At 37.1% G+C, this 27,340-nt stretch overlaps 3 protein-coding genes across 3 annotated transcripts; 1 reads left to right on the forward strand and 2 right to left on the reverse strand.

Annotated features, from left to right (window-relative positions):
* The first annotated feature begins 1,462 nt into the window (after window positions 1-1,462).
* On the forward strand, window positions 1,463-3,052 carry LOC121745121 (dnaJ homolog subfamily B member 13-like). The gene is made up of 3 exons (XM_042138908.1): window positions 1,463-1,838; window positions 2,040-2,443; window positions 2,521-3,052. Exons 1-3 carry the CDS (start codon window positions 1,674-1,676, stop codon window positions 2,957-2,959), a joined length of 1,008 nt encoding a protein of 335 aa, XP_041994842.1. The 5' UTR covers window positions 1,463-1,673; the 3' UTR covers window positions 2,960-3,052.
* Window positions 3,053-3,132: 80 nt separating this feature from the next.
* On the reverse strand, window positions 3,133-13,742 carry LOC121745120 (homeobox-DDT domain protein RLT1-like). Its single transcript, XM_042138907.1, has 19 exons — window positions 13,398-13,742; window positions 12,475-12,930; window positions 12,177-12,256; window positions 10,875-11,168; window positions 10,697-10,786; window positions 10,422-10,586; window positions 10,094-10,316; window positions 9,498-9,598; window positions 9,308-9,394; window positions 8,892-9,044; window positions 8,639-8,794; window positions 8,120-8,329; window positions 7,270-7,666; window positions 6,983-7,164; window positions 6,394-6,894; window positions 5,195-5,776; window positions 5,003-5,107; window positions 4,588-4,848; window positions 3,133-4,126 (listed from the first exon to the last, which is right to left on the reverse strand). Exons 1-19 carry the CDS (start codon window positions 13,522-13,524, stop codon window positions 3,374-3,376), a joined length of 4,923 nt encoding a protein of 1,640 aa, XP_041994841.1. The 5' UTR covers window positions 13,525-13,742; the 3' UTR covers window positions 3,133-3,373.
* Window positions 13,743-22,803: 9,061 nt separating this feature from the next.
* On the reverse strand, window positions 22,804-23,644 carry LOC121743819 (protein DMP4-like). The gene has a single exon (XM_042137185.1). It carries the CDS (start codon window positions 23,613-23,615, stop codon window positions 22,968-22,970), a length of 648 nt encoding a protein of 215 aa, XP_041993119.1. The 5' UTR covers window positions 23,616-23,644; the 3' UTR covers window positions 22,804-22,967.
* Window positions 23,645-27,340: the final 3,696 nt, after the last annotated feature.

Below are 27,340 nucleotides of genomic sequence, written 5' to 3' on the forward strand. Positions count from 1 at the left end.
GTTCTCTCTATTTATCTCTGAATTAGATTAAGCTAGTGCGCGTAGGTATAGAGAGTATACGTCAAACTCGACTCGAAGCGGAGTTTGACTCCGCCAGTAAAAAAAATGAATAGTTGACGTGTAAGGTTGAAGGTTCTGTGAGTGCTGGAGAAGGGTCTGCCACCTTTATAAGAGAGTCGAGTAATGCAACAACAATGATGTTCGTGACAATGACAATTATGGTATGGTGGCGGGCGAGGCAGAGGAACGGTGGAGGGTGGTAGGATGTGTTGCGGCAGGTAAGGCAGAAGAAGGGGTGGAGGAAGGTGGCGATGGTGTCGGAGGAGGTGGAGAATGTGACGAATGAACCACCACACACATAAGAATGTTTTTTCTTTATACTACCTCCGTCCCATTAAATATGCAATATTTGCTTTTCGGCACATGATTTTATGTAGTGTTGTTTTGTGAGTTAATGAAAAGAGAGTAAAGTAAGAGAGAAGAAAAAGTAGAGAGAGTATTGTTTCCATTTTTAGAAACGTTTCATTTTTAATGGGACAGACCAAAAAGGAAAACGTTTCATTTCTAATGGGATAGAGGGAGTATTAAATATGGTATTATTTGTTTCTTTGCAAATATTGAAATTATGATACCTTTGTCTAAAAGGATGCAATTCTTTTGCTCATGCATCATATTTTCCTAGAAATCTTCTTAAATGACTTGAGAAATTCCTTCCATTTTGATTACATATTCGATATGGAACAAATTTTTCCTGTGTTAGTGTAAACAATTTCAATAATAGAAACATCTTTCCATTCATGATTCATAACTCAAAAATTTTTTAACAGTTTATTCATAAATTCCACCCAAATTTGAGTTTCTGCCGCTACTATGCCTTATTGCCTGTATGTTGCTCTACTCCGTCCAAATTAGGGTTTCCATGTTGGTGCTCTACTTTGTCCATCCGAACCTCCGGCCAAATTAGGATTACTACGTTGATGCAACTCTGACCAGTCAGTTTAGGATTCGCTGCCTGATTTTTATCGTGTTAGGATATTATTAGATTTGATTTACCTTTTTTACGTAGGATATTTTTATATCCACGCATATTATAAATACGTGTCGAGTCTATCATAATATTTAATTAGTGAATAAATAACAAACCACTCTATCATTGATGTTCTTTATTATTTGCAATCTCAATTCCTAAAACTGTCCACACTTGAATGTTGGGCAAGGTTTCCGCAATGACAAACCCTCTGATCGGCGAGCACAACGCCTCTGATCGCCCCATAGAAATTATACCTATCATTATATCAAAAAAGTCGTTAGACTTTGAAGATAAATTAAAACAACTCTTCCTGCTTCGATCACATATTTCACATGGGACAAACTCATTCTATTTTAACACCGGAGTATAAATTAATCTATCAAAATTGGCTTTGTTAAATTTAATGAAAAATGCGGTTCGACCGGTATGGCAAATGAGTCCGGATTGAGCCAACGAGATTCTAGAAAGTTCCACCTGTGCTGATTTCCAGAGCCATTTCCCCTTTCCTATCTTCAACATTAAAATTCACTCTTTCACCAATTCCTCCATACTCTTGCTACATTCATATCACGAATCATTGTGAAGCTGCACGCACCCTTTTCTGCAATCTTCGATTCGAAGAGGAAGAATAGATTAGAGAGGGATGGGTGTTGATTACTACAAGATACTGCAGGTCGACAAGAATGCCAAAGATGATGACTTGAAGAAAGCTTACAGAAAGCTCGCTATGAAGTGGCATCCCGACAAGAATCCCAACAACAAAAAGGATGCTGAGGCCAAATTCAAGCAGATTTCCGAAGCCTATGATGTATGCCAATCCTCTCCTTTATTTGATTTTGGAATTAGGGTTCATTCATTCATTCATTGCTTTAAATTATTCAATTAGGATTTTGAGCTATTGATCGCCCATGGATTCGGATAGATCTGAAAATTGGTATTGTATTGATGTTAGGAAACTAGGTTTCGTAATTGGATCCAGCTATTGATGATGCTGTGATTGCTTCCTCAGGTTCTAAGTGATCCTCAAAAGAGGGCTGTATATGATCAGTACGGCGAAGAAGGTCTCAAGGGCCCAGTCCCGCCGCCGGATGCTGGTGGTGGCGCATCGTTCTTCCAATCAGGAGACGGACCAAACATGTTCAGATTCAATCCAAGGAATGCCGACGATATATTCGCGGAGTTCTTCGGGTTTTCAGGAAGCAGTGGAATGAGGGGCGGGCCTAGACGGTTCGGTGGGTCCATGTTCGGTGAGGACATGTTCAGCTCATTCGGTGGTGGAGACGGCCGCCCAATGAGTTCTGCTCCCAGAAAGGCGCCACCGATCGCGAAGAAGCTGCCTTGCAGCTTGGAAGACCTCTACAAAGGAGCTACAAAGAGGATGAAAATCTCCAGAGAGATATCCGACGCCACTGGGTATGGAATTATTGCTGTTGAATAATTTGTTCATTTTCTAATCCTAAATCGAATTCCAATTGCTTGAATGGCTGCAGGAAGACATTGCCAGTGGAGGAGATTCTGACCATTGACATAAAGCCTGGGTGGAAGAAGGGAACAAAGATCACATTCCCGGAGAAAGGGAATGAGCAACCGCATGTGATTCCTTCGGATTTAGTGTTCATAATCGACGAGAAGCCCCACAGTGTGTTCACACGAGATGGTAATGATCTAATTGTAACGCAGAAGATACCGCTGGCGGAAGCATTGACAGGATACACACTTCACCTTACCACCTTGGATGGAAGAAACTTGTCTGTTCCTATAAACACAGTCATCCATCCCACCTATGAAGAGGTGATTCCAAGAGAAGGGATGCCTTTGCCTAAAGATCCAACCAAAAGGGGCAATCTGAGGATCAAATTCAACATTAAGTTCCCAACTAGGCTGACGCCTGAGCAAAAATCTGGAATCAAGAATCTTCTTTCTGCTTGATTGCCCTCTTTTTCACTGTGTTTCTTGACGGCTGGAGTTTTTAAGAATATATATACATTTTAGCTGGTAGTGAATAAACCGTGTTTGTTGCTATGCATTCATTACTACATTTGCATTGTATTGTATTCAATCCTTATGAACTTGTGATTACAGTCATCATTAGGCCTTTGAAGAAGATACAATAGAGTGCAGGTTGATAGCTCAATAAATAGTAGTATGTCATTTGACATGTCTAACAAAATATGATTTTTTTGTATTCCTAATTTATATCATTACCAAAGGGAACTCAACGCCCTATGCAGGAGAAAACAATACCGTGTTCCTCTATAATTTTACACCAGACAATCTAGTTGGATTGCCGCATCTCTAAAGAATTACCAAAAAAATAAAAAGAATTTCTACCACTACGTCAGTTCAGTCATCATCGCTGTAATTGTCAGAAGCTAACGATTCAGAACCATCATCCTGGTTCCCTTCTCCATCTTGGTCAGAGTACTTGTTAAATTGAACGTCCTCCGCTACATTCTCACCATCCTCATCATAACCATGTTCATCATCAGTCTCATCAGCTTCATCTTCACTCATTGCTGCCAGCTCGGTGCTTCTGTGAGAGATGGTGTTATAGGTGGTTGCTCCCCATTTTCTATAGTGATAGAACTCGTTGTCTACATTAACATCGGAGTCACCATCAATGTTGTTGCTACTGTCATCATTTTCACCTTCGATGATTCTAGCACTAAAATCATGTGCACCCTCCTCCCTGCCAAAACTTTCTGGCTCCTCTATGGTATTCATGAAGGTGTCTTTGTCATACAAGTCGTCCAGTTTACTCTCTGCAACAACTTTCTTCTCTGGTCTCCTCCTCCTCACAGTTCGGGGACCACGTTGCTTCTGCCCAGGTGCACTCATTCCCTGCTGCAGAAGGAATTGAGTTAACGTATTACCTTGTTTCATGCTCCTCTTGCCAGACGGTGCAGAATTAATGACCCCTTTCTGTGACTTTCCACGCGGCCGACCTCCTTTACCACGAGCCACCTGCCTGTAACCGGAGCTACCTGGAACGCCACGAAGATGATCCCAATTTTCCTCCAGATATCCATATCTATCGAATCCCCTTGATTCAGCCCTCTGGATGTCTTTGGGGTGACCATATCTTAATGACAAATTCTGTATGCCACAGAAAAGTTTGTTACAAAGCATGAGTAGTGAATTCATTTAAAAGCCAGCATGAGTAATCCTCAGAATTATGAAGTGGAGTAATTCCGTAAGTAAACTGAGGAATAGTTTTTCAGCAAACACACAAATCAAGCGATGCAACAAAGCAGATATTCTACATTTGCATATACCATACGTGTTAAATGGCAATTTAGGGTGTTAAAAGTGCATAATTCTCAAGAATTGAAGAGATTGCTTTTTATTTATCTATAATAGTTAATATTATAATTACTACTACTACTTTGATGAATTTTTGTAATCCAAAACATGTCTTTAGTGGGATTTCTTAATGATTCATGCATCTTCAATCCTGGGGCAAGATGTTTCCACGTGCAGAACCATGCTAAGCAAAGGGTTTAACAATATATGCAAACATGAAAGTGGTGGGTTTGGGGAGAGAGAGAGGCACTCACAGGAAGAGCTTCCACTTTCTTTTCAACATGAGACTCGGCCTTCTGACTTGGGGTGTAGAAGATGGATCCATCCAGCTCGAAAAGCCTCAGAGCTGCAGCAGCAGTAGTTTTTGGTATCCAAGGAAGTTGGGGTATGGATCCAGGGTGATTAGATTTGTTAACAGCAGATCTTGAGTCGTAAAAACACAATAATTCTTCAGTTGTTTCATAATCTGCTGATAGGTAATCACGTTTTATGACAGCCTCTAACTGATTAAGAACCTGTAATTGTTCACAAACGCCTATAAGATATCTTTACAAAAAGGAAGAGCGAGAAAAATCAGAGAAATATGAGGAGTCTAATAAGACGAACAAAAATTAAAATAGCTGGCCATAAAAAATCATGGTTAAAGTAGCAGCATTGTGGTGTAAACACCTGTAGGAGACCGTCAATGCACGAAGTGTTCTGGAGCTCAACACCCCAAGAATTCCTAAGGTCTTCAGTCCAAGAAGAACGAAGGGCTTCAGAGGGAACAGCAACCTGTTAGACGACAATTAGTGTAAGCATATGGTTTTATAAATGTAACATGATTCCCTAGAATGCTGAAAAAAAAGCACACAGTAGCACCTCAAGTGAAATTAGAATGGTCTTGATCAATCTGATTCTCAGTGGACTGTTTCTCCCATCCATCAAATTATTTTCACCGTTAAATTGCACAGGAAAATGTCCTTTTGCCACAATCTTCCCTTGATCCCAGTGGCTACAAGGGCAACAGTCCTCAGCATAAGTAGCAAGGCAAATGTCACAAATTCCCAATAATTGCGAGCACCTTTGCTTTCCACATTCTAGGGCGCGTACAATGGATGAGTTCAAGCATTCTTTCCACATCCAGTTCTGTAAGTCTTCATACCTCTTCATGAAGTTATTGCTCTCCTTTTCATTCTTGCCTACTTCAGTTCTGAATGAAAGTGATGGTTCTAGTGCATCAAAACTGGTAGTGCAAACTGCACTGCTAGGACTCTCAGCACTTTCAAAAGCAAAGCTAGAATTTAGTTCAACATCTCCTAGTCGATCTGTGTCCCCATTCAGGGACAAACGATTCCTTCGAACACTTTCCTTGAAACAGGCTTCGATTCTTTGCAACATTATATGCAGATGAGATTCTCTTGTTCCCCGAGTGTCCAAAGATGTCAAAAGAGCATCAAATGCCTGCAAGAAGTATTTAAAAATGTCACAATAGGAATGGTGTTGAGATAAAATAAACAAAAATGAGAACAAAATAGAATCGAAATACGGTAAAGATGGCATTTTTAGGGATAACCAAACTAAATTCCATCCGCACCCTTCACCAAACTTTCATTAGATAATAAGTACTCCGTCCCATAAAAATATGGGCATTGGGTATGGAACAAGAATTAAGACAAATTTGGTAACGTAAGAGAGAGGAGGAAAATGATAGTTAAAGTAGAGTTAGTGGATAGTAGGACCTACATTATTTAATTGATATAACTTTTAAAAAATGGAATGCACATATTTTTGTGGGACGGATGAAAATAGAAAGTGCACATATTTTTATGGGACGGAGGGAGTATTATAATGCTCAACTGAATCTCAACATAAAATCTAGGTAGCTATTATCCCAATACAGACATCTAACAGAATCCATCCTTATGCATAATAAGCAGAAAATTTCAACATGGCCTGCCAGCATAACACTCCTGGCTTCTTCCACACCAGGAGTATTACAAAGACACAATTACAGAGCATCTAACTAGAAAAAAAATATGAAGAGGGAATAGGAGCAGGGTGAATAAATTCGTAACTACCTCCTCAGAGTCAATCAGTCTCCAACAGCCATTGGGAGTTTCAACAAAAATTCTCCCTGAACCAGGATCAAGGCAAGAAGATGAAGCTATAAACTGCCAATAACGATTTCTTCTTCGATCTTGACCCAAAGGCAATGACCTGTAGACATATAGCTCTTCAGTTCTATGGCCTATAAAAGATTTAAGCTGCAACCTTGACCTCTCTGTTATATTTCCATTCTGCTGAGCAGGAGAAACAAAGTGACCCATGGAAGTGTCTGGATTATCCATGGTATTGTGAACACCCTCTCCGGCAACAGAAGACTCATCCTTCCCTAAAGTGGATAGGGATGGATAATAAACTTTATTTTCTGCAGCTAGTGGACTTAGACCGCCCTCTGTGATAGCATTGAAAGAAGAATCATACAACTTGTTAATAGTTTCTTCCCTCATTCGCCTTTTATCAAGCTGTGCTTCAGCCCACATCTGTTTTTTAAGAGCATTTGCAGCATCCATGCGATCCTGCAACCAGTTTTATTAATCAGAAATCACCACTGATATAAAGCCCTACTTCAACTGTAAACAATTGAAAGATATCCGAAGGACCTACCTCAAGAATTACACGAATTGAATTTCCTTCATTAGCAACACCAATCAAGGCAACAAGGGCACTAAGACGCTCTTGGACAGACAAATCAGAATATTCTCCTTCAGTGAGCCCTTGGACCCAGAGTTCGCCAGTTTTGCTTTCATCAATCTCAACATCTTGGTCCGGATTAGCCTCTTTAATAACTGCATAGACTGAAGTTGGTTAATATGTGATCTCACTTGAGCTTTTATATTTCAAGCATAAAAACCAAGTTGTAACAAAATGCAAAAAGACATGTAAATTCTCACCAGCTGTAGCAATCTTATTTTGCAGTAAACCATCATCAGGAAGCTTGCCTTTACCATTACCAGAGACTACTTGATTACATGCACCATTTTTATCTGCATCCAAAGGGATGGCTAGAGCATCAACTTCTGTACCATCCGCGAGATCACTTTCTGAATCATCCTCCCTTTCTTCCTCATCAGCATTTTGATCAGCTAAGAAACCATTTGCATATCTCAGTATCTTATCCTTGGCTGCAGAAATAACTGATTCAGCATCAGCAGGATCCTTTCTATAACCTGGCCGCACACAATATGTTGAAGGTGCAATTCTTTCAAAAAGTATTGGATCTCTCGACAAGGCAACAGATATTGAAGCTTCAGGTGTTTTGCTCGTTCTCAAGTCACGAAGTCCAGATTTCTACAATATAAACAAAATCAGATAGTTAGAAACAAAGCAAAAACCTAAGGCCTTCCCCCACCACCAAACGAAAAAGCACATTTTTTCCCCTTTTTTAATATGCTAAACACTAAAATCATGTTTGCTTTTATCACACTCTTGGGCATGGGTCAGGTTCACCAAAAACCTTTTGAACCCTTGAACCTCAATGCTCAATCAGATACCATGATTCCAATGGCATGTGGTTTGACATATTATTCAACATGTCAAACCACATTATCAATATGAGAATTAGAATATTTCAAATTTCAAATTTCAAATAATTCACCACAACATACTTCCTGTCCCCAGATGAAATACTGAAACCATATAACATACTAGTAAACTCAACTAGAAATCCATAAAACTGAAAGTGAAGCCTGAAAAGTGAAGACACAACCAAATAAGCACTATCAAATTCTAGCTATTACTTACTTGAATCTTCTCAGCAAGCTCGATAACATTTAGCCCTTGGCTTCCTTCAAGAGCAAGGACATGATAAGCTGCAAATTTAACTGTTCCTGGAGTCAACCTGTGCCTTGACTTGCGTTGGAGGCTGAGTCCTTTTTCTTGCATAATAGCAACAGCATTCACAGCTGCTGAACCATTTCTTAGAGTAGACACTATATCTTCACAACCTCTACTCTGAAAGATAACAAGCATATGTTAATGAATGCAGTTATACAGCCCAACACTACATTTCTTTAGTCCTGTGGCTAACAATTCATGACAAGGGACATGAGAGTGTTTTCAAGTGCATTATGTGCATAGCATTTAACAATCCATATGTGTGTGTTCACTGCTGACAAATAAGTCTATTTAGTTGAGTTACCCAAAGCAATTGCAAATTTTCAGATTTCCCATAATACATTACAACTTCCATCCTGGAATTGAAGTCTGGTATAGAGCAGTCAGATACAAGAAGGCTCATCGGAGGAAGAACAAACAAGATACCTCGTCATGATCATTCGTGGAAACTCGATCAATGGCCTTTTTCTTCAACTTTGGACCAAAACCAGCTGATAGAGCAAATTGCCGTAATAGTTCAGGCCATGTCAATGGATTTAAGTGCTTCTGCCAGTTTCTTATGTCAAAACCCCATAAATATGCCTGCAACAATGACCATATTATTAATGTAATAGCCATTGGAAAACAAAATCTGAAGTAAACAAAAAAAATGGGAAGCCTTTCCAATGGGAGTACTTACCCCTTCAACAATATGAGGGTGTCCACCTTCAGGGTTAACAGCACTATATTGGTTTGTACCTGGCCCACCTGAAGGAGTTCGCACAACATCTTCGATATCTTTTATGATAAGCTTTAGAAGTGCGGTATGTACTTCACCAAGTAGTCTTGAATCCTGTGATGAGGAAACAAGAAACCATGAATGTTTACAACAAAAACAACTCCAACCCTATCCCAGAAAAGGTGAAAGTAATCTGAGATGAATAATTTGAAAAGAAACTTATAAAACAAGTATGGTTATAGCTCTTATGTCAGCATCTAGAGATAAGAAGGATGAAAACGAATTAGTTAGAAAGGAAATTAAATAGAATGAACAAAATGAATTAGTAAAAATGGATATTAGCTAGTCAAGAAAAATAAAAGCATCCTAAAACTCACATGGTCATGAAAAGCCTGTATAAATTCATCGATGGTAAAAGGCCAAAGGCCAATAATATCTGCAAATGTCAAGCAGAATTTCCAAACCTGAAAGATAAATATTATTTCAGAAATTCGTTGAGAGAGCGAAGATCCCATCAACTCATTAAAGAGGAAGTATAGAGAAACAGGTGGCAGTATAGAAACATACCATCAAGAGGTTCCCAACATTTTCTTCTGAATCCATCCAAGGTTGAATTGCAAAAGGCTTTTTCAACTTTACAGTCTTTGGAGGGAATTCACACAAAGCATCTAAATGGAAGAAAAAATTAATAAATAACTCTTACAGCACAAAGCAACACAACCATAAGCACAACTCTCACTAGCACCATCCTAAAAACCCTGATGTTTCAATCATGACACACTTCAGTTTAAATTCTCAAATGCCGGTATTACCCTCAAACTAGTGTTAGGTCAAAATAGAAGAATAATCTGCAGGTTCTGAAAAAGATGAGCTAAACACACAATTTTTTTATTTAGAAGAATAAAGACACTGAGACAGAATGCAAATAATGTGAAGATGCTGACAAGAACCAATAAACATGGTAATCACTAATCAATTTCACGTCATTTACTTAAATATAAATGTAATGGAAAAGAAATGGTTCTAATATATCCTTTCTAGTTTCATTATTCAAGTTATATATATAAGTAGAAGCTTTTGCTAAAATGTCACCATCAAGAGAGAATTTGCTGAGGACTGTGATTCAATTTTATTTGAAAGATATTGTAGTGACCAATACCAACCTCGGAATAAGTCAAGATTCTGTAAAGTGTCATAATCAAGAGACAGAATTGAAGGTAGCCCCTTGCTTAAAGCAGCCAATTCCATTAGTTCAAGACGCTCATCCTCTATTAGCTCCAAGGATTCTTTAGCAATTCTCTTAGCTGTCGCTCTCTCCACTGCAGCTCTCTGTCTTGCTGCTTCCTTCTCTCTGCGACGCTCTTCTTTCTGTTGCCTTTTCTCCGCCTGGAATACCAATTGGAAAAAATGAAGTTTAATACTCACTACCACAATCAAGAAAAATAACAAGTTAGAAAGAAAATATGATATAAACATAAGATGTAAACATACGCGCATAAGTTCCCTCTGCATAAACTTTTCCCTCCGTTCCATTTCACGCTTTTCCTCACGCTGAAATTTCTCCTCCTGTTTCTGCTGCTCTCGCAAAAGTCGTTGTTCTTCCTTCCTTCTTTCACGATCTTGTCTCTCCATTTCTTTCCTTAGCTGCTCCTCTCTCTATGTGGATAGAATAACAGAGACAGGTGTCAATAAGTCTGAGGTTCAGGTTCTGAGTAGTTATCTCACAATGAACTAACCCTTAAAAGAAAATGAACAAGAGCCCAAACCTTTCGCTTTAACACATCTTGTTTCTCAAGTTCTTTACGAATCTTCTTCTCGTGGGATTGAACATCTCTTCCCACTCGAGAGTCGTCACTCTATATAAGGATCAAATAAAATAGCAGTTTGTATCAGTACAAGCATTCAAATATTTGGTTACACAAAAACCAAATAGAAAAGGACTACCTTGCGTTTCCTCTCTATATAAACATTGGTATCATTTGGTGTACCAAGATCTGTAGTCCTGGGAGACAAGGAAAGCTGCATCTGTCTGCCTGGCTGAGCATACAGATCTGTTCTTGAGTTTTGACCCTCAACGACATGCTCCCTGGAGAGAAGCCCATTTTCATGCTTAAGCGACAAACCTTTTGGGGGAGGACCATCAATGGCTGGGTCATATTGGTATGACTTAGTGACATGTCCATATGCATCAGTCCTAATCTTGGTCTCCAATGCTTCATGAGGGCCACTTGATGCAGCCTGATAATCAAGATTCTAAGAAAAATCAGCCATTTGTTTATTTCAGTGAAACAAAACTAGTAGAACTGCTGGTGTGTAGGAACAACACATATTAGTGACTTATGGCATTCAAGTCCGGTGTGGTAAACAGCAGCTTAATGATCATACCAGTGTTGTCAAAATGGCGCCCGGGTCGCTCGGGTCGCCCGGGTCGAGACCGTCACCGCCCCAACATGGGTGGGTTGATCGAGGTACGGGGTCGCCGCCGGGTCGCCCGGGTCGAGAGGGTCGCCTGGGTCGAGAGGGTCGCCACCGGGTCGAGATACAGGTAATTCCTAGACCTTTATTCTCTGAATCTTTTCCTTTTTAATGCTGATTTGTTTTTACTAAAATAAACATAAGTATAAAAGTAAAAACTTACCTAAAAGTCTGCTGATTTTCTCAAATCTTTCACACTTTTGCTCTGACTTTCACTAATCTCATCAGGAGCACACGTTTTTCTCCTCTCTAATCTCAGCAGTGTGCTCCTCTCTAATCTCAGTCTTTTTTCCTCAAATCTCTCACACTTATATTCTGACTGCACACGTTTTTTCCTCAAATCTCTCACACTTATATTCTGATTTTCAAAAATCTCTCACACTTATATTCTGACTGCACACGTTTTTATCTATATATATGCATGAACACCATCAAACTTTTCAAACCCTAAATTCATCCTCTTCATTCCTAAACAAATATACAGAGCCACCCTTCATCTATTCCTTCCTTTGTTTAATCAAGGTATTGTTCTAACTTTCATCTTCTTTTTGAATTTTGTGTGCAGATTAGTGGGTCTCTCGACCCAGTCGACTCGTCGACCCGCGACCCGAATTTTCACCTTATCGACCCGGTGCGACCCTCGACCCTAACAACACTGGATCATACTAACTCAACTGAATTGCTTATTGCAACCAACCCATCTAGCAATATTTATGTTCATATGACAGAGATAACATGCTATAAATTATATAAAAAGAACAGAGGACAAACTTTGATGTGCTTTGCATCGTACTGCCCATATAACTTGCTATCATAAGAATGTCTGTATCTGTCTTTGTGCTCCACTTGAACTGAAATATAAGCATCATAGAAATATGTAAGTTCAATTTTGTGAATAATATTGCTGTCAATACCTATAGTAGAAGCACAAATCATCAAGAACATGTATTTTGAAGAAGAAAAAAAGTCATCTTAACGAAACATGAGTGTCAACTAAACCTTGATACCTTACAGCCATGTATTTTTCAATGTTCTAGATATGATAAATAAGTTTGAAGACCAAATTTACCTATAGGTGCACCAAATGCACCAGGGGGCAATTCATCAAATTCCACTCCAAGAATTGGTCCATCCTCCCTCAAGGGCTCTCCCAACTGTGCCTCTACACATGCAATCACTCTATGCTCCATGATAGATCTAGGTGACTCATAATACCTAGTAGGCACCATAGGCGTACCATCTCCAACATCATACTGACTTGAACCTGACCCAGAGCCAGAGGCAGAACCAGAACCAGAGACATGTCCACTGCCGGGTTCAGCTGTCATCAGTTCTTCTCTAGGGGACTCAACAAATACCTTCCTTCCAACAGGTCCAGGAGTGTGTGATTTTATGGATGCCACACCCACCGATTCTTTCTTATCCTTCAGTCTCCTATGACAAAACCACATTTGCAACTGCCTATCCGTCAAACCTAGTTTCTCTGACAGTTCAGCACGGGTTGCCTCAGAGGGGTACGTCTCCACTGCATAATATTAACCATAAGAGCCAATACCATCACTCAACAGTAGATTTCAATTAGAACACACAAGCACGTTCATTATATCCATGCTCCAACGGAATGCAAACATTCCGTCCACAACAACACCTTGGTTTCAGAAATTAAGAGAAACTCGCAATTTAACAACCTGAAGTCTTCATCACTTAGTCTCACTAAAAACATTCAATCAGTGAAAGAAGGAAAAAACCAGACCGATGCACAAATTACACATGTTCAAACAAAAAAAAAACTTTGGAAATAAATAATAGTAGTAATGAACACCACTAATCATACTAGCATACATACACATCCTTGCAGAAACAAAACTTACTAACCCACAAAAATTATTAACTTTAAAAGAAAAAGCAAAAAGAAAGAGAGAGAACACACGAACTGCACCACAAACAGAGCAGAACAACATCCACCACATGACGGATAAAAGGATAACATACTGGCATAGGTTTTGTCGAGCATCTCCAACTGAAACGGCGTCTTCATCTGGCGCTTGGGGCGCTTAGAGCCCTCGGACGGGCTGTGATTCATGTTCCTATTGATCTCCCCTTCGGAACCAGCATCCATTAGAGATCAATCGGCAGCCAGAAACCCTAAAAATCAAGATTGCGCCCTCTCGGTTGGCCTTTGCCAGAGCCACTAGAAATAATAAAGCAATGAAATTAAAACAAACAACAACACAGGAATAGTCTATATCGCTCTCGGTTCTATCAAAATCCATCTTTTTTCCAAATTCGTTAAATATTTTTATTCGATTTAGTTTCGTGGTGTAGTTCTTTGGATTGAAATTTTGGTTTTATTTCCTTTTTGAGGGTAGAAGCTGGGACTTTCGTTCAAGGTTGTGGGGGTGTTTTGGGTATTTTCTGGCTTCCTTCATTTCTAATCTATTGTTTTCATGTGTAATACTCCTCGAATCTGAATTAAGCATAAAGGGCTTTGTTATCTAAATGGGCTTCGAATTGGGCCAAATTTACTTGTTATTCGAATCCAATGTTGACTATAATTGACTTTGACTAGTAGTACTAATTTTGATTACTTTTATTCTTCCCTTTTTCTTCTTTTATGAAATTTCATTAATTTTATCAATTACTGCACCTTTTTTTTCTGCTGCGGGAAATATGACAATTGCTTAATTACTCAAAATGGTTCTTATAGGACAATTTATATTACTATATTTTTTATTTAATTTCCTTGTAACTATCTTGGCGACAATTTCAAATATATTTTCTTTTTCGATTTTTATCATATGTTAGCCTTTTACGACTTACACAAATAAATATTAATATTGGACTGATAATAGACTAGTAGTGATTAATTAAACTAAGAGTTATTGTTGCATGAATAGGGCATTGATTTTTTCATGAACCAAAAGGTACGATAAACTGCATAATGATAGCATAAGTACAAATTAAACTCATGAAAAAACAAAAATAGAAAATTCTCTTATTTTGAATTGTCTAAGATTTGAAAATTCTCTTATTTTGAATTTTATCAAATTTTGGACGTAAATCACGGGTTTTAGTACTCCTATCAAGAAAACTTAACACTAACGCTGAAAATAGATTGCCAATTAAACATATTTCCAGTGTTGCAAATTTTCCATTACTATTTTTCAATCACCGAAAAGTTGATGTAGCATATTTTTACTAGAGTCCGCGTCCCCAAATTTCAATTGCACTACCTCCTTATTTTCATTCGGTCATTAGGGCACCCGCAACGCTGTGCCGTTGCGGTTCCTATGCCGTTCCGGCGGAACGGTTCCGCGGCGGCACGCGTTGCGGGGTGCGTTCTGTCGCCGTTCCGTGCCGTCGCCGTTCCTATGCCGTGCCGCGTTCCGTTTCGGAGGAACGCGGAACGGAACGTTCCGCCACGCGCCGAGGCGACGTGGCGGCCTCCCATTCGACGCGTGCAGCCCACTCGCTGCCCCGCGAGTGGGCTTCGTCCGGTGACGCAATAATTAATTTTTTTTAAAAAAATTCGAATTTAATAAAAAAAAAATTTTGCAACGGTAATGAGACCGTTTTTTTATATCCGTTTTTTATTTTTTTTTAATTTTTATTTTATTTATTTACTCTATAAATACTCCTATTTCATACTCATTTCAATCACAAACACCCATCTATTCCTCTCTATTTCCACCCCAATTTTCATCTCAAATCAACTATATTTTCCTTCTCCCAAATTTAATCAAACTAATGGATCCTTATGAACAAATGCGTCAAATATTGGAACAATCACTTGAAGAAGATCGACGACGGGAGGCGGAAGAAGCCGCGCCACCCCAACGATGCTCCCGTACGTACATCCATCGTAACCGGGAGGAAGCCGCCGCAAGGTTAGTACGCGACTACTTCTGCGATAACCCGGTTTGGGGAGATACGTACTTCCGTCGCCGTTTCCGCATGGGGAAACCGTTATTTCTCCACATCGCGAATACTTTGGCAGCCCGGGAAGAGTTCTTCCAGGAAGGGTTCGACGCAGTCGGCCGTCCCAGCCACACGACGCTGCAGAAATGTACTGCAGCAATCCGCCAGCTTACGACTGGACAAACGGCCGACATGTTCGACGAATACCTCCACATCGGAGACAGCACTGGGCGAATGTGCTTGCTCAAATTCTGCCAAGGCGTCTGGGCAGCCTTCACCAACGAATTTCTCCGAAGGCCAAGCACGACCGATTGTCAGTTCCTGCTCAACCTTCACGAAACAGTGCACGGATTCCCCGGGATGCTCGGCAGCGTCGATTGCATGCACTGGCAATGGAAGAATTGCCCGGTGGCGTGGAAGGGGTCCTACACGAGCGGCCACAAAGGCACCCACCCAACCGTTATACTTGAGGCCGTTGCCGACTACCGCCTTTGGATCTGGCACGCGTACTTCGGGGTCCCCGGGTCGAACAACGACGTAAACGTGCTCCACCAGTCCGACCTCTTGACCGAAGTTTTGGATGGTAAAGCGCCGGCCATCAACTTCGTCGCCAACAACCGGCTTTATAAAATGGGGTACTATCTCGCCGATGGCATCTACCCGAAGTGGCCTACCTTCGTGAAGACGTGCAGTGGGTCTGCGAACCCAAAGCAGACTCTTTTTGCGCCGAAGCAGGAGGCTGCTCGCAAGGATGTGGAGAGGGCGTTCGGGGTTCTCCAAGCGCGCTTCAACATCATCAAAGCCCCGGCTCGTACGTGGTTCATGGAAAACATGGTCGACATCATGTATACGTGCATAATCTTGCACAACATGATTGTCCAAGACGAAGGACCCGAGGCGGGAAATTGGTTCGACGACGAATCCCCCGGAAGCTCAACCGCAAGTAGTCCGCCTCGAAGTGGAGCGCATCCGTCTATACAAGAACGGTTATCTATTCGTGCAAGGACACGCGACTCTAGTGCCCACACCCAACTCCAACATGATCTAATTGAGCACATTTGGGCAAATTTTGGCGGATGAAATTATTAAAATTGTGTACTTTTATTTTTTTAGGATTTTAATTGTGTGTTTTTTATTTTTTTACGTTTAAGTTGTAATTTTTTTTAATGTTGTGTTTTTTTTAATAAAGTGTGTTTGTTTTTTAAAGTGTGTTTATTTAAATTGAATTGGGTTGGAAATAAAAAAAAATGAAATTGAATGAATAGTAATTTAAGGAACGGTTAAGGAAAGGAGGGTTGCAGGTTCCGTTCCTTAGTTAAGGAATGGAGTAAAAAAGTACAGTGGGGCCCTCAAATAGTGGTTTAAGGAACGGTATAGGAACAGCGTTGTGGATGGCCTTAGACTTACTGCACATGATTCAATTTTTTATCATTAAACCAATGCAGATTTCAATTAGATGAATTGATTTATATATATATATATGGGTGCATTATAATTATAACCCTAATTTCCGTAATAACCCTATAACTAAATCTGGACCACACATTTTTAAAATCACGTGGTCTAAATTCAAACTTAGATTTACTTCATAAAAAAAAGCGCGGGGGTAAATATGTCATTTCGCTCATGATAAAATTTACGTATCCAAATTTTGCTCATTTAATTTCTGAATTTCGCTCATTTTATCATTTTATCAGTCAGTCAAAAGTATCATTTTATCAACTCAGAGTATCATTCTATCCGGCAAAACTATCATTCTATGCAATAAACCTAACATATATCATTTTATCATTTTATCAGTCAGTCAAAAATATCATTTTATCAACTCAGAGTATCATTCTATCCGGCAAAACTATCATTCTATGCAATAAACCTATCATTTTATCATTTTATCAGTCAGTCAAAAGTATCATTTTATCAACTCAGAGTATCATTCTATCCGGCAAAACTATCATTCTATGCAATAAACCTAATATAATCGGCACAATACATAATATACAAACCTACAAAGTAGTAAACGTATCATTTTAACAACTCAGAGTATCATTTTTATAAGGTTACTGTCATTTTATCCGCTTAGATTATCATTTTATCAGGTAAAAGTATCATTTTATTAAACAAAAATGTCATTTTATACACCAAAAATACCTATCATTCTATCGGCTGAAAGTATCATTCTACCCGGTAAAACTATCATTCTATCGGCTGAAAGTATCATTCTATCCTGCAAAACTATCATTTTATCAGTTTTATGTCATTTTGTCACGTTAAAGTATCATTTTATCAGCTTATATGCAATTTCTTCAGCTAAACTATCATTTTTATAAGGTTACTGTCATTTTATCCGCTTAGATTATCATTTTATCAGGTAAAATTATCATTTTATTAAACAAAAATGTCATTTTATACACCAAAAATACCTATCATTCTATCGGCTGAAAGTATCATTCTACCCGGCAAAACTATCATTCTATCGGCTGAAAGTATCATTCTATCCGGCAAAACTATCATTTTATGCAGTAAACCTAACATTTATAAGCTAAAAGTATCAGTTTATCAACTCAGAGTATCATTCTATCCGGCAAAACTATCATTCTATGCAATAAACCTATCATTTTATCATTTTATCAGACAGTCAAAAGTATCATTTTATCAACTCAGAGTATCATTCTATCCGGCAAAACTATCATTATATGCAATAAACCTATCATTTTATCATTTTATCAACTCAGAGTATCATTCTATCCGGCAAAACTATTATTCTATGCAATAAACCTATCATTTTATCATTTTATCAGTCAGTCAAAAGTATCATTTTATCAACTCAGAGTATCATTCTATCCGACAAAACTATCATTCTATGCAATAAACCTATCATTTTATCATTTTATCATTTTACGTGATATTTGGCGAAATTCTGAAATTAAATGAGGGAAATGACAGTTTTACCCCCCGCGCTTTTTTTTATGAAGTAAATCTAAGTTTGAATCTCAAAACTATCATTCTATGCAATAAACCTATCATTTTATCATTTTACGTGATATTTGGCAAAATTCAGAAATTAAATGAGAGAAATGACAGTTTTACCCCCGAGCTTTTTTTTTATGAAGTAAATCTAAGTTTGAATCTCAACCGCATGATTAGAAATATGTGTGGTCCAGATTTAGTTATAGGGTTATTATGATATTTAGGGGTTATCATATAGGGAGATGGATGTATATATATATATATAGGAAAATGATCAATACAAAACTTGATCTCAATACAAAATCCAGACCAAATCCTGACCATGAGATTTGACAATCCAATGGTCAATAATTAAACAAAAACACGGAGGGTCATTGTAAAGCAGTTTTAGGTCATATTATAAACTTTGGGTTTGAGGTCATGTTAAGATCATTTCATGTCATCCTTACTATAATGACGGAAAAATAAGCTTACAATGACCTAAAAATGACTTTTGTATGCTTGGTTCTGCATTTTTGTATTAAGAATGGTTTTGCTTGGATCAAAACCCTATATATATATATATATATATATATATATATATATATATATATATATATATATATATATAGGGTTTTGATCTATGCAAAACTAGATTTAAATACAGAAACGCAGAACAATATCATAATTAGGTCACTTTTAGGTCATAATTAGGTAATTTTTAGGTCATGCTAACAAAGCATGACCTAAAACGATCTTAGCATGACATTAAACCCAAATATTATAATATGACCTAAAATTGTTTAATTATGACCTTCTGTGTTTTTGGTTAATTATTGACCATTAGATCATCTAATCCTAGGGCCAAGATTTGGTCTGCATTTCTGGATTTAAACACATACTTATTTTGATCATCTCCCTATATATATATATATATATATATATATATATATATATATATATATATATATATATATATAGGATTGTGATCAAGATAGAACCATTCTTAAACGTAGAACAAATGTCAAACGGAGGTCGTTAGATCTTTTAATCCAGTGGTGTTGATTTGCACAACAACTTCCCATTACAACCAAAACTATTATTAATGGGCGAATGCAGATAAGTGAAAAAATAAAGCATGCATGGACTCTTCTTCGTTTCATTCATTCTTCCATCAACATGTGAGTTTTTTCACATGTTGAGTCCGGAATGTCTAGTATTTCCTATAATTTTGCTCCGTCATCTAATGTTCCTTTTATATGATCATGACCTATATTTTCATCTATTATGAAATATTAGAATAAATTAAATTTTTGTGGTATAAAACATAATCCATGTGTTATGACTTGAATGTAATTATATTTTGACCCTATTTTACCATGTTTTTTGTTATGACACATAACATTAATTAGTATGACCCAAAGATATGTCTATATTTTTGGGTAATTTTTTTTTGTCGTGCTTGAATTGTAAAGGCATTTTTAGTATGGTTATGCCATATAATCCCTGTGTTATGACTTGAATGTAATTATATTTTGACCTTATTTTACCATATCTTTTATTATGACACATAACATAAATTAGTATGACCCAAAGATATGTCTATATTTTTGGGTAATTTTTTTTGTCGTGCTTGAATTGTAAAGGCGTTTTTAGTATGGTTATGCCATATAATCCATGTGTTATGACTTGAATGTAATTATATTTTGACCATATTTTATCATATTTTTTATTATGACACATAACATAAATTAGTATGACCCAAAGATATGTCTATATTGTTGGGTAATTTTTTTTTTGTCGTGCTTGAATTGTAAAGGCGTTTTTAGTATGGTTATGCCATGAGTAAAAACGGAACGTCAGTTTATATTTTTGAGTAATGATCCCATGATTTTCGCGAAAAAAAAAAACGGAACGTCAGTTTATATTTTTTTAGTTCCCATATTACCCTTTTATGCCTCAATTCGTTATTATTATGACCTAACAAAATGGTTGACAAGACTAAATCGTGGCCGTTCATAATCAGATCCTCCGTTCCAGATTTGGTCTGTATTTTTGTACTTAAGGGCGTATTTTGATAGATTAAGACCATATATATATATATATATATATATATATATATATATATATATATATATATATATATATATATATATATATATATATATATATATATATATATATATAGGTTCATGATCAATTGAGATTGTTTAGGCTAATTGAGAAATGAGATGCAACATCAGCCACTCATTTTTATTAAATGAGTGGTCCAGATTTTGCCACAAAAAAATATTTTTAGATTAATTTATTATGAAAGGGTATAATGGTAAATTTAGTTGAAAACAAATGAAAACTAACTTCTCCCCTCCCATTCTTCTTCCCTTACGCCTCCACCTTCTGCTCATCTCCTCCTCCACTCTTTTCCGACCCTTCTCGCTGATGCTCCGCCTCAAATCACGGCAGCGCTCCTCCTCACCCCGTCACCAGCTCCTTCCTCGCCGGAGACGCCGCCGGAGGTGGAATCCCTAGCTCGTCGTCCGACGCCTCGAGCAGATAGCCTAGATCCGGCCGCGATTCGCCGGAATCCGACACCAATTCGACGATTCCTTCCTCAACCTCTCCGGATTCGCCACAATCCGACGCCGATTCGACGATTCTTTCCTCAGCCGCTCCGGATCCGTGACTGGAAGTGGGAGATGTAGTGATTTCCTCCTCGAAACTCTTCATGAACGAGTCGAGGTCGTGGATGGAAGTGCAGAGATCGAAATCCTCGTCGATTCCGTCCAACAGATCCTCCCTCAGCCGCTCCACCTCCGGCGAGTCAATCTCCTCCGACTCTGTCTCCGTTTTTGTTATGGAATTATCAATTAAGCTATTGCATAGTTGTATACTATGATGCTTATAGAAGATTAAGTCAAATAGTTGTTATTTTTTAATTACAATAATTGTTTTTGAGTTGTTGACAATATATACAAGCTTTTGACAAGCTGTTGACATTTGATATACAAGCTGATACATTTTACTATAAGTTGTTGACATTTGATATATAAGCCGGTGACACTATGACAACTATAGTGCATATCGTGTCAACGGCACATACATGTCATGTCAACTACGGTACATATCGTGTCAACTACACATACAAGCCATGTCAACTGTGTTACAAGCCATGTCAATTACACGTACAACCATGTCAACTGCACATAGAAACCATGTCAACAACAACTATAAGTCATGTCAACTAGACATACAAGCCATGTCAACAATCCGACACATTAAAACATGAAATGACACTTATACCCCCGTGTTGACACATGTGATAGCTATTGACATTTAGTTAATCTTGTGGATTAGTGGCTGATATTGCATCTCATTTCTCAATTTAGCTAAATAATACTTATCAACCTAACAGGACCCCATATATATATATATATATAGGGTTGTGATCAATTGAGATTTTTTAGCCTAATTGAGAATTGAGATGCATTATTAGCCACTCATTTTTATTAAATGAGTGGTCCAGAATTTACCACATGGAAAATATTTTTACATTAATTAATTGTGAAAGGGCAGAATGGTAATTTCATCATACATTTTATTTAATAACTATTTTTTTATTTTTTTAAAAAAATTAAATTTTTTTTTTGATTTTTGATTTTTTTATTATTTTTATTTTTTTTGTCAACTACATATACAATTCATGTCAACTACACACATATAATGTCAACTACATATACAATTCATGTCAACTGCACATATATAATGTCAACTACATATATGATTCATATCACCTATACACATATAATGTCAACTATAAGCTGTTGACATTTGATGTGCAGGCTATTGACATTTGATGTGCAGGGCTATTGACATTTGATGTGCAGGCTACACATCGTAGTTGACATCGCGTGAAAATTAAAAAAATTAAAAAAAAATTTAAAATTTTTTTTAAAAAATTTTTAAAAAAATAAAAAAATAATTTTTTTTTAGTTGTTGACATTTTAATACGAGTTGTTGACATTTGATATTCTGGCTATTGAAATGAAATGACGATAATACCCTTAGTTGATATAATCTACTTGTAGTTGACATTTCAAAATGAGTGGCTGAAAATGCATCTCAATTCTCAATTAAGCTAAAAAATCTCAACCTAACAAGACCCTATATATATATATATATATATATTTAAAAACCAAAAACCTTAACTAGTACATCCTTTTTATTTTTATAGGCGTTCTCCAAGTTTGGCCCAAACTCACTTAGCCCATTATCCTAAAAACTCACATGACACTTATTGCCGTCTTTATATATACTCCCTTCGTCCAAGTGTCTCAGGTTTCTTTTTTCGTCAGTCCATAATTAAATGTTTTATTTTTTTAGTAATAAACCTCACATTCTACTAACTAATTCTACTCATATTTTATTTTAAAATTAATATCACTTTTTTCTACTCACTTTTCATTATATTTCGTAAAACTTGTGTCAACTTAGGACATTTAATCGTGAATGTAGGGAGTATATAGTGATACATAGATACAGAAAAGCTAATTTGTATTCCTTTCTCTTTAGTTTAATTTATCAAACGTTTCAATACAAACCAACCCATCAATGTTTGCATTAATCCATAAAATTAGAAGAAGAAAAAAAGATAGTGAATAACAACGATGAGACAGCAACATATATATTGAGCCGTAGGATTTAACAATCAGTGAGTGGAAAGCCAATGCCATGCCGCTTCGTAGGAAAAACCACAAAAAGCATGCTACACACAACTCCGATCCCAACCGGCAGCGCCGTGAGCACCTCCTTCATCCCCGCCGACGGCGCCGGCCACAAGCACTCCACCACGTTCTCATTAAACATCGCGACCGCCGCGAACACCAGCACCGACATCACCGCGTGCGCGAAGTCGATAAACTTGAGCTTATACCTCGCCGCCATCTCCGGCGGCAGAGTCGCCGATCCGTCGATAATCCAGAGGCCGTTAAGAGTGGCGAAGCCGTAGCAGAGGCTCCCCTTCTGGTCCTTGACGCTGTCCGTGAAGCTCAGCAGGAAGCAGGAGAGCGCGCAGAGGCCGAGGAGTGAAACCGTCATGGCCCGGGCGGCGGCGTCGCAGTGGCCCTGGTTGGAGAATATCGGCGCCAGGAGCTGGAAGCAGAGAGACGTGCCGGTGGGGAGGAGGTTGGCGAGGCACGCCGTGCTTTGAAACGTCTGGCTGATGGCTTGTTGGATGGGGTTTCTGTCTACTTCCGGTACGCCTTTGCTCCACAGTAGCGGCGCCTTTACTTCGTCTTTCTCTTCTTCCTCCTCGATTATCATGTCTTGACACGATGGCTTAATCTCCATTGATGTGTACAAATTAGTACTGAATTCTTGTGTTGTCTTCTCTTTTTATAGGTGGGGTTTGATGAATGTTTGGGATGAGTTGAATGGAAGGAAATTAGGCTTGCTTTGCTAGGTTGTTTTGGCTTGCAAGGAACAAAAATGATCGCCATGGTTTTGGTTTTTGTTTAAAATGAGCTTTGTTTGAAATAATGCAGAGTTTCTCTAACTGGATTTTAGTTGGGCAGCTTAACTTTGAGTGAGGTTTTTGTTTGCCGTTTTGGGGGTTGTGACTTGTGAGGAGGAAGATCACGTCGCCAATATTTGTTATCTTGTGTTGCTATCGCGTAGAAAGTATTGTTTCAATCTTAATTTCGGTTGTATTGCTGAGACGCAAAGTTTAAAATCACTAATAAATAATAAAATATTTAGGGCTTTAATTTGCTTGGGTTTTTTTAATAAAAATTAACTGGTCTTGGTACGACATATTGTCACTTAGTGTGTTCAATCAATATCAATAATAATTATAAAAAGAAAGAAAATAGAAATAGAGAAGTAATTTCTACAATTAGTATGATTGATTGGACACATGAGGTGCTGAATATGTCTAAACCACTTAATAGTTACTCGGTTTGTTGGTGACACTTAATTTAGTTATCGATAGTCTTTGCAATCGCTAGTACTACATCACCATGAGTTATGAGTCTTATGACATTTGAAAGTGTATTTTAGCGTATATAAAATATAGACTTTTTACGTAGTAGAGGTTTTCATAAATTATTGTGAGGGGGGGGGAGACAAGATTTAAAAACTGAATATTAGTAGTTTTGATAAAAGAATTCTATGTAGAAAATATGCACATATTAAGCTTAGCATATTCTTTTATTTATTAATTATTGCAACTCAAAATTAATCATAATTTAACAATTTTTAACACAATAACCAAGTTAATAATTAAATTCCATATCAATATTTTTAGTGTCACGGCTTTATTTTAGTGCAATAAAAACATGAACTAAGATAACATATGGAGTATTATAGATTTCCCACTGCTGTTATTTATAGAAAATTGGTTTTCATGGAAGCATAAAAAACATTTGTATTAAAAAATTAATCCGAACCACAATTCAAAAAACAACCCAAGAAACAAACACTTCGGCCCAGAAATACCTCAAACAAACCGGCCGAGAGCAAACTCAGCAACAATCCAAATCTGCTGTCCACACTGCAGCCACAACCGCAACGTCGCCGGAGACCATATATTGACAATAATGGACCAAAACAGGTTTATATTCACGTGAAATTGGAAAAACAATTACAACAAAATATGTGGGCTGAGATCCACTTTAATATTCCATAAGACTAACTTCTTGCTTCTTTTATTATTTTGGCCAAAGGTCCATATTGTATGTCTGTGGTTCTCCACCATAAACGACACTTGACACACAGATATATGTGAAATCTAGTAGTAGTAATATTTTAACAATTGATTTCCTAAAATAATACTACTACTATATAATTAATTAATTGTGCGGTTTCTATTTAGGATGTATAAATTCTCCAGTTGTACAACAATTCTCACCGAATATTCTAATTTAATTTTATCTAATGAACTGCAGTAGATGAGGTCTGCACTCTCTGCATGCAGTGGTTGTTGTTATTTTTAAGATAGTCAAATATTTGTAGCCATACCTTTTTTTCAAATACATACTGATATTATAATAGTAGAATACTAGCCTACTAGGAGTGCTACACTGAGATCTGCCATATATTTGTTGAAGTAATTATTATGTTATCCATAACTTAGTAGTAATAGTAGTACTAGAAAATTGTGAGACTCTAACGAGTCAAAGTCATAATTATGCATAATTATCATTTTTAGGTGGTTGGCGACTCTAATAAGACTATAATTAAGTGCTGGGGAAATTATTAATCAAATACGGAACACTAAAATTACTTATATAACTTTGATTTCATTTTCTTCTTAGAATGGCTAGGGTAATTATTCAAAAAGTAATTTTCTTAAATGACAACTGATAGTGGGAGAAGGCTATCATTGTGTCATTTCAAAATATTGAAACAACCGGCAACCACCAAATGGACGAACCTCATTCAATAACCCATTTTTGGTGTTTTTCGTGAAAATTTAATGGTAATAATAAAAGCTTTCAAAAGCCTGCATATGCTGCTAAAACAAAAGTAAAATATTTTCACTTATTATGTGATATGTTTGTGGGATAAGGAGACAAATGAAGCTACAATCTATAGGTGATGTGAGGGAAAGAGAATATGCACAAAAATGAATGCTAATTGAAAAGTTGTAGTACTAGTAGTATTTCTTTCCCATGCCTAATTATGAGAAGAGGGGCCAATGTTTTTCATCTGAAAATTTCTCATTTCTGTAGTGAAAAATCGATTGATTATCTGACTTTTCATTCCCCCATTTAGGGAGTGCTGTTTATTGAATCATAAGTCGATAATCATTTTGCTTCTTAAAAGTGCCGGTTTGGAATTCACGAATTCACTAAGTGCAAAGGCTACCAATAACATACTACTTTCTACTCTTGTCACATGAAATATTATTTTGGGTGTTATTTGTGAATACTCACGTTTCGTAAGATTTAATTAATTTGTCAAAACATATAATAATCAATAATCCAAGCATATAATAACTTCAAACAATTTTAAATTGAAAATTACATCGTTCAATCGTTAATAAATTAAATTACAAGAGAATTTCGAATTTAAAGTACTACTTTCACTTCGACCCACCATGAGGGGTAGACAATTGGATATAGTTATGAGGGGACTGAAACAAATGCATATATGACTCAGAATTTGTTTTTTCTAATATTGTAATATTTCAATTTTCTGTATTTCTGGTATATTTTGTAAAAACAAAATTATCACGTGCAAATTCTCCCATGCATTGATGCTCAAAAGTGATCGAAAAATCCATTCACAATTTACATGTAAAGTGTGGCCACATATGGAAATAGGCATCACTCATTGTCTCCCTAGGTTTCTTGATTCAATTGAACCATCAAATATTTTGCCAGCTGTTCATTTATTCTTTCCATCTCAATAATTTATAAGATATCATTTGTTCCATTTCTAGAGAAAGAAAACTCTACTACAATTTGGCGCAGTGTTGATATATAATTTTGACGTGCATGATTTGATTTCTCCCCTTATTTTTTGACGATTAATTTGGCTGCATGTAACTACCATCACCGATTATCATGTTGTCTTAATAGAAGCTGATCTCATGTTTTGCTGGATATCTATCTGGTGGGGTGTAAAATATATAATTATTTTTATGTGTAAATTGCATTTATATGCAACTAATATTAGTTACTTATCGAACAAAATGTTCAATATTTTACACTTGTTTGCAGTAAATCTCATTTAACTTTGCGATTCAATGTGATTACTGATTAGGATGAGTGAAGAGTTAGTTTGTGACTATTTGGCTTGAAATTAAATAGAAAAATTAATTTAGACTATAAAATTTTAAGAAATGCTACTATATATGAACCCTAATTGAATTCTGAATCATCAACATGAGTTTGAAATTAATAGCGTCCCACTATTAAAAATTAATAAATTAATACTATATTCTTTGTGAAATACTAACAATTAATAAATAAATTGAAAGTGTGCATTACTAAAATACACATAACTAATATAGCCATAAATTAATCAAGATCTCACCAAATTCTGACTTACAAATGAATTAAGTTTTAATG

The sequence above is a fragment of the Salvia splendens genome, chromosome 8 (genome assembly GCF_004379255.2).
Source record: "Salvia splendens isolate huo1 chromosome 8, SspV2, whole genome shotgun sequence".
Classification (NCBI taxonomy): Eukaryota; Viridiplantae; Streptophyta; class Magnoliopsida; order Lamiales; family Lamiaceae; genus Salvia; species Salvia splendens.

Coding starts and splice junctions, on each gene's coding strand:
- LOC121745121 (XM_042138908.1), top strand. CDS start 1,674: ATGGGTGTTGATTACTACAAGATACTGCAGGTCGACAAGAATGCCAAA. Junction 1,839..2,039: donor AGATTTCCGAAGCCTATGAT/GTATGCCAATCC, acceptor TTGCTTCCTCAG/GTTCTAAGTGATCCTCAAAA. Junction 2,444..2,520: donor GAGATATCCGACGCCACTGG/GTATGGAATTAT, acceptor GAATGGCTGCAG/GAAGACATTGCCAGTGGAGG.
- LOC121745120 (XM_042138907.1), bottom strand. CDS start 13,524: ATGGATGCTGGTTCCGAAGGGGAGATCAATAGGAACATGAATCACAGC. Junction 6,895..6,982: donor CAATTCGTGTAATTCTTGAG/GTAGGTCCTTCG, acceptor AACTGGTTGCAG/GATCGCATGGATGCTGCAAA. Junction 4,127..4,587: donor AGAAAGTGGAAGCTCTTCCT/GTGAGTGCCTCT, acceptor TGTGGCATACAG/AATTTGTCATTAAGATATGG.
- LOC121743819 (XM_042137185.1), bottom strand. CDS start 23,615: ATGGAGATTAAGCCATCGTGTCAAGACATGATAATCGAGGAGGAAGAA.